Source organism: Cystoisospora suis (genome assembly GCF_002600585.1).
Source record: "Cystoisospora suis strain Wien I chromosome Unknown contig_6949, whole genome shotgun sequence".
NCBI classification, from domain to species: Eukaryota; Apicomplexa; class Conoidasida; order Eucoccidiorida; family Sarcocystidae; genus Cystoisospora; species Cystoisospora suis.
The window spans coordinates 133-14,399 of NW_027159736.1; the positions used below are offsets into that span (position 1 = coordinate 133).

Sequence of the window (14,267 nt, forward strand, 5' to 3'; positions counted from 1 at the left end):
AGTCCAGTATCTCGTCAAGTGGCAAGATCCGGAACTTGGAAAGACGTGGGAGAATTATGAGAAATGGGCGCGTGACTTGTCGGCGCCAAACGGAGAAAAAAACTTCGAGAGTCTATGTCATGGCCGTTATAGTTACCTACGCTGCCAGCGCCCACAACATACGGTCGAAACCGGTCCAGCTGACGGGTGCTGTGAGTCACACACAGCTCAATCTTGTCCATGAGGTGTGGAGCGGGGGAGCTGTTTAAAGGAGCAATCGGCCGAACTACGCATGTCACAGCATCGAGCTGGACCCGCCGCCTCGCCCATACGCGTCCTCGAAGACCTCCACCCGCTTCTCGAGGTCCATCGGCTCGCGAGAGCTCCGTCATCGTCGTCGTGCGGTCGAGGCCTCAGCTCTTTGAATGAATGCAAGGTGGCGACATGGACGACCGTAGCGCTTCGGTTGGGGCGCGGAAACTCTCCGGACCGGACACGGGCCCGGCGGGCTCCGTCCATTGTCAACAAAGGAAGGCGGCGAAGTTGGTCGCGTTATTCTAAGAGAGGTAACCGGCAGGGTGAGTCCTCATTTAAACGTCTCGCCTCATCCTGCCGTGCTCCTGGCCTGGCTGTCTACCCCATATCACGGTCTGCCACTTTCCCGGATTTGACAAGCTGCTCATAGTGGCTGTACGGGCTACCGGGTGCTACGCAAGGCGGCTGCATGCTTGCATGCTGGACTCACCGAGGATCGATTTACGTCATCTCATCGTCTATGTCTTGTGCACTGCTCAATCTTTGTCCTGACGCCCTTCTTTCATTTCACAAGTTGATGCTGGACAGAGACGCTCGCTGTGTCCCACATTCGCCGGTCGGCTGCAGGTTTTCGGTGCAAGGCCCGCCCAAGAACTCTGAATTCAGTTGTGTGTTTCCGTACGTGCTATGAGTGTAGATCTCGCCGTGCACATTGTCCACACAGCACCGCCAAAAACGTGTTGTTTATCTGTCTCGCTGACCCGGTATACAGCGTCCACGTGGGCCACTTGCCTAGCCCCGAGCGCAAAGCAGGGAGAACATGTCTGAACTGCAGACACGGGCGTCTGTTTTTTCGTGTCTCCAGTGGTCCCGTGGAAACGCTGCCAACATCGTAGTGTCAGCCCGATTACCACAATGCGCGCTGAAGGCCGCTTAGCGACCTGGCGCCGGTCCGAGCGGTCTAGCTTTTTCGTTTCCCTTCTGTTTTTCTTGGCCGGGGCGGCAGACACACTATGCATCGCAAATGGGAACACGTGGCGGAACGCCTGCTGTTCTACTTTGGTTGCACCAAAGTCATCTACGTCCTCTTTGAGAGCACAGAGGTGCTGCTCGGATGCCTGGAGGCTGCCGCGGGTGGCAGTGCCGTTGAGTGAACTAAAGGGAAGGGAAGCAGCCCGGAGCCATGAAGGAGAGCCGCGGGATTGCTCGCAGAAATCCCCTCGGTCAGCTTTTTGCAGTGGAACCGGGAAAGAAACGAAAGAAGGTGTCACGGTGGAGAAGTACCGCGGAAAGTGTGGAGTATTAGCCAGTGCAACTGGGACAACCAGTCCAAGGAAAGAAGGTTCAACCAGTGGCGCGCACCCTGACTCACCTTGTGAGCCTTCCGAAGAAGTAACAAGGCAACGAGGCAGAAAAAACCCTTCAGAAGAATACCTTGTCAGGCGTGCGGCTGTGCCCGCGGCTCTCCCAAGTGCATGGAGGTGGTTCTTCTGGAAGCCTCGATACTCCCGGTACAGTTCTTTGTCAAAGCTCTTAGCAGTGACGCTGTATAGCGATACTCACGAGTGACCGTACACTTTCTTTCGGATCAGTTAGTGGTTTCCCGGTTTCATACGGAGACCAACCCGTTCTTGCCTGAGGGTTAGACAAAACACCTTTCTTTGCGGGCAGCTTGCGGGAATAACGCCCCTTGGATCATTTGACTAAACAGCCGATCTCAAGTGAAGCTGAGCAATCTAGACTCTGAGCCCTCGGACGGGCAACTGGCATACTAATATGGCAGTCAGATCACTGGGGCCAAATGGCTGCTTGCTACGTACAAGGACAGACATCCGCATCTGCCTATATATAGCGACACCAACATGTTCTTCGGCAGCATTGGCAAATTGACCGGAAACTATTTTACTGAACCTGTCCTTCGCTCAGGGACAATTGCGTTTGCAAATACACTCTCAGCATGTGGATCTGTAAAGACTTCTTATTAGTAGGCCAGTTGCCCGTCCGAGGTCTCATAGTCTAGATTGCTCAGCTTCACTTGAGTTCTTCTCGGGAACATGTAATCTACGCTGTCGCCAAGGTCAGTACTGACAGGTCAAACAGCGCGCCCACTGGTAAGCAACGTGAGCTTTACTTGCGGGGTGATTGGCTGGCAGTGCGGTATGATGCAAGAGGGTGTGAATAAGAAGTACTTACATTCTTTGTTCACTAGGTTATCATGCCAACAGATACGTGCGGAGGGGCCCCGGATCAGCCGGCGACTGTAAGACGTTAAATTCCTTCCTATCGCTTTTTCCTGGCCCCTCGAAACTTCACAAGATTCTTGGTGCTAGGTATGGAGGTAAGAGTGGCCTGGACAAGTGCTGGGAGCAGACAGATACTCGGGTCCTACGAACTAGCATGTTTCATTTGGGAAAGTAGTTTTTTGTCCGTGAGCCTTTAAGGTATGGCACGTCCGGGGAGTATAGGGATGTGTTTTGTCCGAGTTGTCAAGCTTTCTTTTCCTACAAACTAGACAACGCTTTTCACAGACAAAGGGAGGAAGGGCAGAAGATCTTCTACCGTTGTGGAATACTGAGGCTCTTTCCCTCGTGAACGGAGTGTCAGACATCCGTATATAAGTAGAAGTTCTAAGCATGTTGACCCACACGGATACTCCGAATTGATGCTTAGCCCGGACTTCATGCTGTTTCGCTTTCAGGCGCTCCATTGAAGAAAAACTTTCATGTGTACCGGTTTACGTCGTCGTGAACCGGTTTGGTGCTCCGTTTCTGTCGTCGCCGCCAGTGGCCCTGTTCCATCGACTGGAAGCCCTCTATGGGGGAGTGAAAGAAGATAATCAGATTTTGCCTCAGCAAGTTGCCCTGGCATTCCTTAATGGAGATGATGCAAGGAACTATCTTCACGAGCTTGTTCAAAGCAATGGTATAAACGGCCATCCAAACTGGCTCCGTGAAAAAGGCTACGAGTGCATACAAGCGCTGAAGATGCGCAGACTCGACTGTAGTATCGTCCCCGTAGTCCCGCGTACTTTCGTCTTTACTTCAGGGATTCCAGCTATTAGTGCCAGGTCGTGTCCGGATATATGCCAGTAGGCCACGTAGAGTTCTGACTGGAATCTTTAGTGATTTATCGTTTATTATGCACTAGGCGCGCACCAATATTTTCGCGGAGTTAAACTTCCGTGTGGCATTTAGGGGAAGTTCCAAGCGCGACGTGTAGACATACTGAACCATCCATGATCCCCTGCTCAAAAGACGCATCAGAACAAGTGTAGGTATTCTTACGTTGTCAACCTGGAGGTGCGTACGTTTCTGGGGAAGTGTTTGTAGAGCCAGAGACTACTCCAGGTGCAGCGTTTACTCACCGTCTCCTGCCTTTGAGGCGTTCCGCACGAGGTGTAGTGGGGAAGGCTTCAATCTGCCGGCATTTTAGCTCCTTGTTTGTATATAAAGAATACAGCTTTTCTATTGGACAACTGATCGCTCTTTTTTCCCTTCTTTCTGCGTCGGTATAGTAGCCTGCTGAGACGCTGACCCTTGATGGGGTGCAGTCTCCTTTGCTTTTGCTGGGGGCTCTTTTGGTGAATTTTCCGGAACCAATGTGTGCGAGAAGGTATCTTTTTTCCCTCTTCGTTGTGCTATTGATTCGGCTCCCTGTTGTTCATGCCCCTTCTTCGCCGCTCCCTCGTTAATTCTCGTGGCCTTACCGCTTGCGTGTTCCTGCTGTCTTCCCCATGCTGGCATCACCCGACGTGTGTATCGGTTTTTCATCCGAGGGAAGTATTCCCAGCTCCTTGTGGGGTCCTATATCCATGTGCACGTCCGAATGTATGGACTTCTCTCCCTTCATTTTCCGTACTTTTCCTTTCTCGTGATTTCTCGCTTAATCCCGATGTCGCAGTCGGAGGCGCGCAAGTCGAGGCCCGCTTGTACTGTCTTCCACTGTCGGCAATCTGGGAACAGCAGCGTCGTCTTCTTTTAGAAACGTCCAAGGAAGACCCAGACGAAGAGAAAAAAAAGAAGAGTAGCTGGCTGTGGCGTAGAGCAGCGGGGAAGTGGCGAGGTACTTACCAGGAGGAAACGGAGGTGGAGCTGGAGAGAATAGAAGAAGAGAAGGAAAAGGAGAGGGCGGCACGCGAGGCCGCCCAGCCTCAGCTTCTTTGGCGTATCGTACCAGACAAAAAGGAAGTAAGCACAGATACTCTTCGAAACAGAAAAATTCACCACCGCTTTTCGGTTCTGCGAGTTCCGCACGCTGTTGAACTTCGACTGCACTTTGTCTTGTTCCGTGTCGAGCATTGTGTGTACTAGACAAAGCTCGGCTAGTATCTACGTGAGTTCTCGTCTCCGCAGTGAAAGGGGGGGCGCTGGTTCGCTCGAGCACGAAGCTTTTGCTCGCCTTGGTTGAATATTGTTTCGTTTGGGGCTCTATTTTTTGTGCAGGTTTGTAGGACCTGGCATACATCCCAGTAGTTTCAGCCTCTCTTGTGGATTATGGAAGCTTTGAAAAGACCACAAGCACCCCACTGTTTCAAGAAATGTGGCGGAGGTACACGCTCTTTTAGGTACCCTAGTGCAAAACCGCGTGTACCGCATGTGTCGATGACGCCATAGAGGTGATGAGTCTCTTTCATAGCTAGAGGCCGAAAAGCGGAGTTCTTCTGTGATGTCACAAGACGGACCGCAGATAGGATAGAGGGCCGTCAGTATAGCAGGCACGGGCCCGTGTTTCGACTGCTACCTGTTCTGCCTTGCAGTCTTAAAGTGAGCCAGAGTCCGTTTCTTTGATGTCACCAAGGTGAGATGCAAATTCGTAGTACGAAGCGATTTCTTGTTTGAACGAGCTGCTTAAAAATAAAAAGCGAATTTGAACTTGAACATGAGTACCAGGCGCAGTGCTCCTTTCTAGGATAGCACGCAACGAGCTGCCGACTGTCGTGCTTTGTAGCTATCTTCACTTCAACGAACCTTCTACTTCTGAGAGTCTTCGGGGAGACTGAGGGTTGTGGTCTTTGTCGCAGACAGCACATGTCGCACAAGCGAGCAGCACGGCTTGTCCGCGGTAGAGCATTCAACTTCCACCCGGGGTGCTGCAGCGTGCGCTGCCGGTGATCTAGACTAGTATCTGCTCTCTGTTTGTGAGTGCAGATCCGTAATGCGCGGCTATATGCTAGCTTGAGTGAGCTTCACGCCGCGAAGCGCGCGACAATCCCTGTATTCTACTCACCAGAGCTTCTCGTCATCCGTGACGGGGAAAGCATTCTTCCGCTGTTTTTTTCTCTTGCTGACCTGCACGCCGCCTGGCCGCACGGCAAACGAAACCGGAATTTCAGAAGAAAAAGAAGTAAAGCAGGGGCTAGAGAAGAAGATGATGCGAGTGCGAAGGAAGAGGATCCTTCTCGTCCTGTGAAAGTCGTTAATCTCGTGCACCTCTTGGCGAAACAAGCTGACCTAGTAAGCGACCATTCTTTGATTTTCATAGGACGGACGAACGTAGATGTAGACTTGCAAAAGCAGACTGTGTGTGATTCTGCCCATGTGTACACTGTGTGGAAGCGGACCCGATCTACTATTACAAGCTTGTCTGACAGCGTACTCCAGGCCTGCTGCCGCCCAAGTCCTGCTTGCAGGGTAATGGGAACAGTGGCTTTCAGATTAACTCACGCGAAGTGAACTCCGTTTCTAGAGCTTCTGTGCAGCCTTCTGCCGGCCCTTGGAGACAGCCGGCCCTTGTAGCTCCAGAATACGAAAGGCGGGTTGGCGTATGTCTGGTTGTCCCCTCGCCGGTCGCACGGGGGTCCGAAAACCAGTGAAGACGACGCTAGCGTTCACCTTCTTCCCCCGCCCCTCTTGACTTTCCCCGTGGTCCGAGACTCTTGTTAAGACGCTTTTCTGTGTTTCGTCCTGCATGCGCTTCCTGTGGCGATTTGAAACCTTTCTTCTAGGCCGCCGAAGGACACGCCCTGGCCGGAGGCCGGTGGGGCTTCGTCCCCAGTTCTGCCTCTCTTCAGTTTCTGGAAAAAGAGAAACGGAAAGGAACAGCGCCAGCGAGGCTTCTCTTCAGTATCGACGATGGAACGGCTTAAAGTGAGGCGGAGACAAAAATGAAAAGGGGATATCTCATTCGCTCACCGGTAGTAGTCTGCTTTTTCTGTAAATCAGGAAGTGAAAGTGACCGCGTGGGCGAGTCTGGCAAAGTAGGGACAACAGAGTGGGATTTGTGGGCTCTATCCGCAACGTATACGTTAAACGGCTTACTGCTTTCTACCGAAAGACGGGGGGAAGAAAACACCTGTCCGGCGGGTGCCGCACTTTCTTGTAGAGATGCCGCTCTCTAGCAGTGCGGACTCTTCTCGTTTGTGTGACTACCCGGAGAAATCGGAGTTTGTTGCTTGGGTCGTACTCGTGCAACCCCTGACTTCTCTTCTCCCTTCAGTGTGCATTCGCCCCCCACCATCTCCCTCTGTAGGTGACTTGAAGGCAGGAGAGGTTTCTCTTCCCATCTCCCGCTGCACGTCACCTGACGGCAGGAGAGGTTGTGGCTGTGCCGGCTGTAAGGGGAGGCTGTACCTGAACTGTGGAGGAGAAGAGCGGGCTTCGTAACGCTTTCGTACGCTTCAGGCACTTCTTCTGCTTGCGAGTGACGTTTTATACGTCCACAGCGTCTTGGCCAAGCTGATATTTTTCTCGCGAAGTAGCGGCGGGAAGGAGGAAGCCGGCATAGACGACAAAATCACGTTACGCCCGTCTTTCCTGAACTCTTAAACCACGCCCAAATGCCTGCCTACCACGGCAGAAAGAGGCTAACCGGGCGGCCAGCCAAGGCATGGGCGACGCATGCCTACCCTCCAGTTCCGAAGAAGACAATTACTTAAAGCTGAAAAAAACTCTACATCAAGTCCGGCCCACAGAACGCACCGGCTCCTTACACGTACGACGCCCGTTGGCTGCGCTTGCACCGGGTTCAGGTAGGAGTCTGTGCCTGGCTCCACTGTCCCTAGAAGCTTTCATTCGTCTTTCTTCGTCTACAAACCGAACCACGGTGGATTCGTATTTCCCCTACGGCTTCGGCTGTCGCTAAGAGACGGGTCTTGCTGGGCAGGCGGAGAGCGTGTCAGCCCCTCGCCCCGAGCGACGTCGCCCGGCAGCACCGCGCACAAGGAGGCCTCTTCTTCCGGAAGTTATCATCTACCAGGCGTGTTCGCAGGCCTCCTCGGAAGACTCGGACGGCACGCGCTATTCCGGCAGTCTTCGAGGGTATGCGCGGGTCTGCGGGCGTCGCAGGATCGCGAATTGTTGGCTGCTTCAAAACCTGCCGGGCGCCAATCTGTCTGTGCACTGGAAAACTGGTATACTCAGCGCCGCTCCAGTGATCCCATACTAGTGCGCGTTACTGGGTAGTGCCATGCCGCGACACTCACGCTGTGAGCTCGCCTGTTGTGTCTTCGACTCGACTTGCAACACTGAAGATGAGGGCACGGGCGCAGTGACGCTAGGCAGCGAACTATTGTGGCATCTCCGACTGTCTCCGCAGTGTACTCGTGAATGCGAGTCAGGCCGGACGCGCCGACAGCTCCTTACGCTCACGGTCCTGGTGCCTGGGTCCCCGTGGCACTCTCCGTGAACAAAAGGTTTCCAACGTCTCCAACCTGCTCAATTCTCAGCCCAGCGCTGTTTCCAGCCTGGTCCATTCTCGGCCCAGCGCTATTTCCAGCCTGGTCCATTCTCGGCCCAGCGCTACTTCCTCTCTTGCCAACAGTCTCGTCCAGAGCGTCCGCCCGACTCACGCCGGCCTTCGGTCTCCCTTTTGCGGTGCCCAAAAGCACAGGAGGTACGATAATGATATGGCACATCAAAGTATGGACACGCACGGGTGCGCACCCACCAGGTACTTCTCGGACAGAAAACCGCGACATCGACTCGCCCGTTTAACGCCACCTGAAAGACTATAGAGATTCGAACTCTGGCCTGTCTTGCAGAGAGCACCGAGCAAGCGCCAAACACTGCATTCGAGCATTCTGCAGTAGGAAATACTACCAGCCCAGGAACCCGACGAGCACGGGCCAGCACTCGGCGCTAATCATACAAGCCCCCGATGAGGGAGACTCCGTGTCAACCTTCGACTCTCTCTTCTGGCTCTTACTAACTTATCAATGCTTCAGCTGTCTCCTTTCATACTAATCTCTTCCCCGCACTTTTGAAACTCATCTGCTTCTTCTTGTCCTAACTCTCTTCTTCAACTCTCTGCGTCGCACTGCAAGATGGCGGGCAACGACATGAGGGATGCCAAGTTGTTTTCTTGGATGCACCGAACTTTCACAGGAGTTTCGGCAAGTAGCCAAAAATACCAACCCGAAGCAGTCAGCGGCCTGTTGAGAGCGGCTCCCCTCCACCTGGTAACTGCCTTCCGCACGGCTGCGTTGACTAGCATCCCGACCCGAGTAAAACGACAATTTCCGAACAGCGACTTCTAGCACGGCCGTAGCTCTTGGCTCTGTCGGGAGTGAGCAGATGTTCGCAGATCCCCTTGCTACGATATGATACCAGACTTTGAACGAGGGTTTGAGTTTTAAGCTGCTTCCGAAAACAGTCCCGAGAACACTTTGTATCACGTCAACATTTGTCCCAGCGGCCCCACCTTCCATCCCCGGAAGCTGGCCCCTTTCGAACGACTCCACACAATGGGGGAGACAGCCGACAGCGGTGGCACCGCAAAAACAATGAAATATGTCTCTACCAAAAGGGTCCCTCTTTCGCCTGCTTGTATGCACGGCTATTTCAACGTACTTCTTCAGTCCGTGAATACATGGACACCACCCGATAATGCTGTTGACGGAAGAAAAGGTTCTTTCGAAATTCCAAACTACGCCTTAAACTCACGTCATAACAAAGGGCAATCGAACAGTGTACGTGTGTATACCGCCGCTCCACGCCGTGATACCGCATGCGGAGACGAGGAATACGTCATCTATACTTTTTCCTGCTGTCAGTACACTACCCGCTCACCTCCCGATGTTATCAGCTAGAGCAACACGTAAGGCAACTCCTCAGCTACAGTTTGCGGTTCCACACTTCCGACTCACCTCTCATGGGCTGACAAGGAGCCACCTGGCTACTAGAAGCCCACGGTCGGAAACGAGTGCTCGAAACGAGGCAGTAAGTGCGGCAGGCACGGAAGGCAGCTCCTAATTGGGACCACTGGGAACACCCCCTCATTTCTGAAGAAATAACTAGAAGCGACGGGGCGTGCTTTTCTCAGTCACGCGGCTTGATCCCTCCGCGAACCCATCGCTGGCATAAAAAGGCTAGAGACAAACTCGCGAAAAGCCGGCCTAGCCTCCGGCGGCCAGTGCTCTCGCACCGCCTATCAAAGCCAAGAAAACGACAACAAACAAGTCTAACGCCCAACACTTCCCCGTCCCGTTCAGTCTCTTACCAAGCGGTTCCACCTGGCTCCACTGACGATCCGCGTGCCAACCGAAAATCTCTGAAGCTGTCCTGGGGCTTGAATTCACAAAAGCATCCTTCGGATCAATCCCAGTCAAGACAATCCCGATACAAGCATCCTCGGGAACCTGGACTCTCGCCGCAGGAGTCCACTTTTCACGGACCTGATCAACGAGGGCCCGCACCCGATTCCGCAGGGAAAAGTAGGCCGCCGAGGGTGACGAGCAATGCACAAAGTCATTGAAATCGATCTTCTCGTCACGCAGCCTCGCTCTTACTTCTCTCTGAAGTTCCTCCAGTAAACACAAAACGTCTACCTTCTCGACAGGAGAATCTGTCCCTGGCACCACCTTACTCCAACTCTTCTCTGCGAACCTGCCGAAAACATCATCAGCCGACTTCGTGCCGGTATGCTTGAAGATATCTGGGCCGGAAAGCAGATGTTTCAACTCCACCACGCACTGCTTCTCAGAAATATCATCACGTTCGCTTCGTTTCCATGCCTTCCTGCCTCTTTCAACGAGTGGATGAAGCTTCCAATAAAAAAGACTCAGGGCTTCCTCGGGCCTGGCAGCGTCTTCAAAATCCTTCAGATCGAGCTTGTTTTCCTTCAGCCAGCTGGAAACCGTGCCCGCCAGCTCTTCCAGCAGGCGGGCACGCTCCGCCATCGAAAGTCTACCAGCTGTTCGGCCTACGAGCTCCTGCCATGTATACGTGTCGCCGGGCTGAACGAAAAAACAGTCTTCCGTCAGTCGGGGCAGAATGTTGTCGACCCACTCCTCCACAGTGAAATAGTAATGATTCTCCGATTCGACAAGAAGACGGAAACCTTCCAGCTTCTTAGACAGGTAAGCCTTCAGTGCCCGTTGCGCCAGTGATAAAGGTGCATTATCAAAAACTGATAACCAGATAGGCATCTTCCTCATGGCACTTAATAGAAGACTGCCGGACATCTGTTGTACATCTTCTCTGGACCGGAGGCCCGTGGCCTCGCTGAAGCGTGTTGCAAATGTGAAGGCTAAGAAAAACAAGAAGCGGGACCACTGACGCGTCGCAACGCCATACCGCACCGCCGCCTCTCCTGGCATCCTTCCGCAGTCAGGGACTAGAGTTGGTCAACCCGGAAAAGAGAAGTGGCCACTCAAAAAGATACTATCACCTGTCACCTCTCTCAGCCTGAAAGGTTCCTAGCCCGTTGCCTTCCACTGCAGCTCCCAGTAGCCTGCCAGACCACACCGGCAGAGCCATATCTAGTCTCCGCTTCAGAGCGTATGTCACGCGCACGTCACACCGGTCCGACGAAAAGGAGACTCAGGAAGCACGACATTTCGGTGAGCACGTCGAAGCGCGGTTGAGAATGTACACGTTCTCCGTAGAACCCGCTGTAGCGCCTTCCTCCACTCGTCCTGTTTGCAGCTGGGAGTACTTGCGTCGCGGTGACTGCAAGCGGCGCAGGTGGGTAGTTCGTGTCTACGTGTTCGTCTCTAAATCCTGTCCGGCCGGACGTCCGTGGAATGCAGCGTGATACGTAGCTCCTACTTGACCACAAAAGAGCTGGGTGTTGCCGTACACGGCAAGACTCAAGACTCAGCAACGAAACTTGGGTCCGTCGCCTAATGAGCCAGAACGGGGCTTCATCACTCGCCCGCAAAACGAAGGGCGATGACGCCGTGATCTTTCGTGGTCGGCAGTATCGTACTCTCCCGACGTTCATTCGTATTTCATACGCGCTAGACCAGAGAGCCGCTACATAGTAAACTCTGACGTGCCCAAATAACTGGTTACGTCCCGTGTGCCAGACAGCTTTTGGACTACGGCAGCCCTGGCCCGGTCTCAGAAAATGGTTCTGTCGGGAGTGTGCGTGTGCTCATGGTAGACACCTCGACTCTCGTCTGAAGGTGCTGGCCCGGTGCAATAACCAACGCAGCATGTTGCGCACGGCAGTGGCGCTGAGCAGTAACTGAGCTCATGTCGACCGGCTACTGACCCAGGGAGGAAAAAGCCCTCGGGGGAACCAGCTGGAGTCCCTATTTCAGCACTCTACCCCTGCAAGAACGCGCCAAGTGCGGTTTCGAACTGCCCTGCCGATAGAACTCCTCCCCTTTCTAGCGAGAACGAGAAATTCGCGGGGAAAAACCTCCACACCGATTTCTCGTCGTAACCTTTCCGGAACCGGTAGACAAATGTACGCTCTTGTACACATTATCCTATCGGTCCCAGCTTCCATTCCTCACCGTACTTACAACGAGAAGGCAAATGTATTTCAAGCAAACCGGATGTCTGACCGGGAATTGGGCGTCTAACAAAACAAACACCATGCAGTGACATTTAGAGATCGACACAATCCGGCTGACAAGCAACGGCCGTTGCACTGAAAACAGACAACCACATCCGTACTTCCGGCTGACCCCCTCTCGCGCGCCTTGTACGGATGCCCATCTTGAGCAACGTTTGTCGCTCGCTCGATAAGCGTGAACTTAGGCAGTCGGAAAAAGAAACTTACATTCAAACTGGCAAACCTTGCTCTCTACGTCATGCAAACCCAAACGAGCTCTGTACGGCGTGCGTACTACCGAGTCGTATCATGGTGCACATGGTCGCGCTATATGCACTGTGGTACCACTCCGAATGGTGCTAAAAGCAAAAGCACGTAAATTATACATTTCCTACTTTCATGACACTGCCCACGGAACTGTCAGTGCCGTCACCAGGAGTAACAGGCAATGACAGCTATTCAGCGACGCTTCGACGCCCACACTTCCGGATGAACTTCGGTGGGTTGAAAAGCGATTGGGTGACGGGGGCCTTCCACAAAAGTCCAATGTATGTGACGCACTCCCTAAACGGGGCAGGTACGATGCCCTAGATACTAAAACCTATACACGACAACTACCTGCTTCGTGTCTCAGATCAACTAAAAAACAGACCCGGCGCACCAACAGTCCTTCCTGTGACCCGTGGTGCGATTTTCCACGAAAAGGCAAGTCTCAAACGTCCATGGAAGCCGGTTTACTCTCCGACGGCCAGTGCTCTTGTACCGCCTATCAAAGCCAGCAAAGCAACAATAAACAAGTCTGGCCCACGGCACTCTCCCATTCCGCTGGACCCCTTGCTACGCGGTTCCACCTGGTTCCACTGCGGATCCGCATGCCTGCCGAAGATCTCCGAAGCTGCTCTAGAGCTTGAGTTCACAAACGCATTGTTTGGATCAATCCCAAGCAGGACGGTCTGGACACAAGAAATCTCCGAAATCCGGGCTCTTGCTGCAGGGGTCCACTTTTCACGGACCTGGTCGACGAGAACGCGTACGCGATTCTGCAGCGCGAAGTACGCCGCTAACGGGGACTGGTAATGCACAAAATCATTGAAATCGATCTTCTCGTCACGCAGCCTCGCTCTTACTTCTCTCTGAAGTTCCTCCAGTAAAGACAGAATGTCTACCCTCTCGGCAGGAGAATCTGTCCCTGCTGTCCCTGGCACCACCTTCTTCCAACTCTTCTCCGCAAACCTGCCAAAAATGGCATCCGCCGACTTCGTGCCGGTATGCTTGAAGATATCTGGTCCAGGAAGAAGATGTTTCAGCTCCACCAGACACTGCTTCACCGAAACCTGATCAAGGTCGCTTCGCTTCCACGTTTCCCTGCCTTTTTCCACGAAGGGCTGAAGCCTCGAGTAGAAAAGACTCAATGCATCTTCTGGAGTGCCCTCGTTCTCAAATTCCTTCAGATCGAACTTGTTCTCCTTCAGTTTGTCCAGAACTGTGGCGGCCAAGTTCTCCAGCAGGCTGTCACGTTCCACCATCGAAAGTCTACCAGCTGTCCGGCCTACTAGCTCCTGCCATCTATACGTATCGCCGGGCTGAACGAAAAAACAGTCTTCCGTCAGTCGGGGCAAGATGTAGGCGCTCCACTCGTCCTCAGTAAAATAGTAATAATCCCCTGATTCAACAAGAGGAAGTATAGCTTCCAGCTTCTTAGACAGGTAAGCCCTCAGTGTCCGTTGCGCCATGGACAAAGTTGCATTGTCAAAAACGGATACACCCATCGGAGTCTTTCTGAGGTCACTTAGCAGAGTATCGCCACACACTTGTTGTACTTCTGATCCAGACAGAAAACCCTCAACCGTGGTGAAACACGCTGCAAGGACAACGACCACCGAGAACACGAGGCGAGGCCATAAACGTGCCCCGGGGCCGTAACAGATCGCTGCCAGCTGCGCCATCGGTCGAGCAATCGTTAACTACCACTGTGCCTCCCGTCGCGAAAAAAAAACGCAGACATTTGGAATCGCCGTATCCCCCAAGAAGAGGAACACCTGTGCGCGTCAACAAACCACGACAAAAACCAGCTTCAAGACACCAGCCTGAAACGCAGATCACTTCATGGGCGAGACAACAGTCCACACAGAGAACATACCGGACTAGCTAAGGGGAAGAACCACAGATCATAAGGCGGTCGGCCACTACGAAAAGGGCACTCTCCTCGAAAGAATAAGCATCGGATTATCAAAACTGGGCTTGCCATCTACTTGGACGGCCTCGGCGAACCAGTCGGCGAGCCGCCTCGGATCAAAGTGCGCCGGCCGATG

General features: G+C 53.3%; 2 protein-coding genes across 2 annotated transcripts; one reads left to right on the forward strand and one right to left on the reverse strand.

The window, feature by feature from the left end:
• Window positions 1-567: 567 nt before the first annotated feature.
• On the forward strand, window positions 568-6,319 carry CSUI_010226 (tic22-like family protein; the record flags this gene model as incomplete). Its single annotated transcript, XM_068070331.1, has 5 exons — window positions 568-1,745; window positions 2,933-3,156; window positions 4,135-4,421; window positions 5,382-5,687; window positions 6,179-6,319. The coding sequence occupies exons 1-5, from the start codon at window positions 1,150-1,152 to the stop codon at window positions 6,317-6,319; spliced, it is 1,554 nt and encodes a 517-aa protein (XP_067917692.1). The 5' UTR covers window positions 568-1,149.
• A 5,695-nt stretch (window positions 6,320-12,014) lies between these two features.
• Window positions 12,015-14,255, reverse strand: CSUI_010227 (uncharacterized protein). Its single transcript, XM_068070332.1, has one exon. The coding sequence runs from the start codon at window positions 13,899-13,901 to the stop codon at window positions 12,690-12,692; it is 1,212 nt and encodes a 403-aa protein (XP_067917693.1). The 5' UTR covers window positions 13,902-14,255; the 3' UTR covers window positions 12,015-12,689.
• Between the last annotated feature and the right edge of the window lie 12 nt (window positions 14,256-14,267).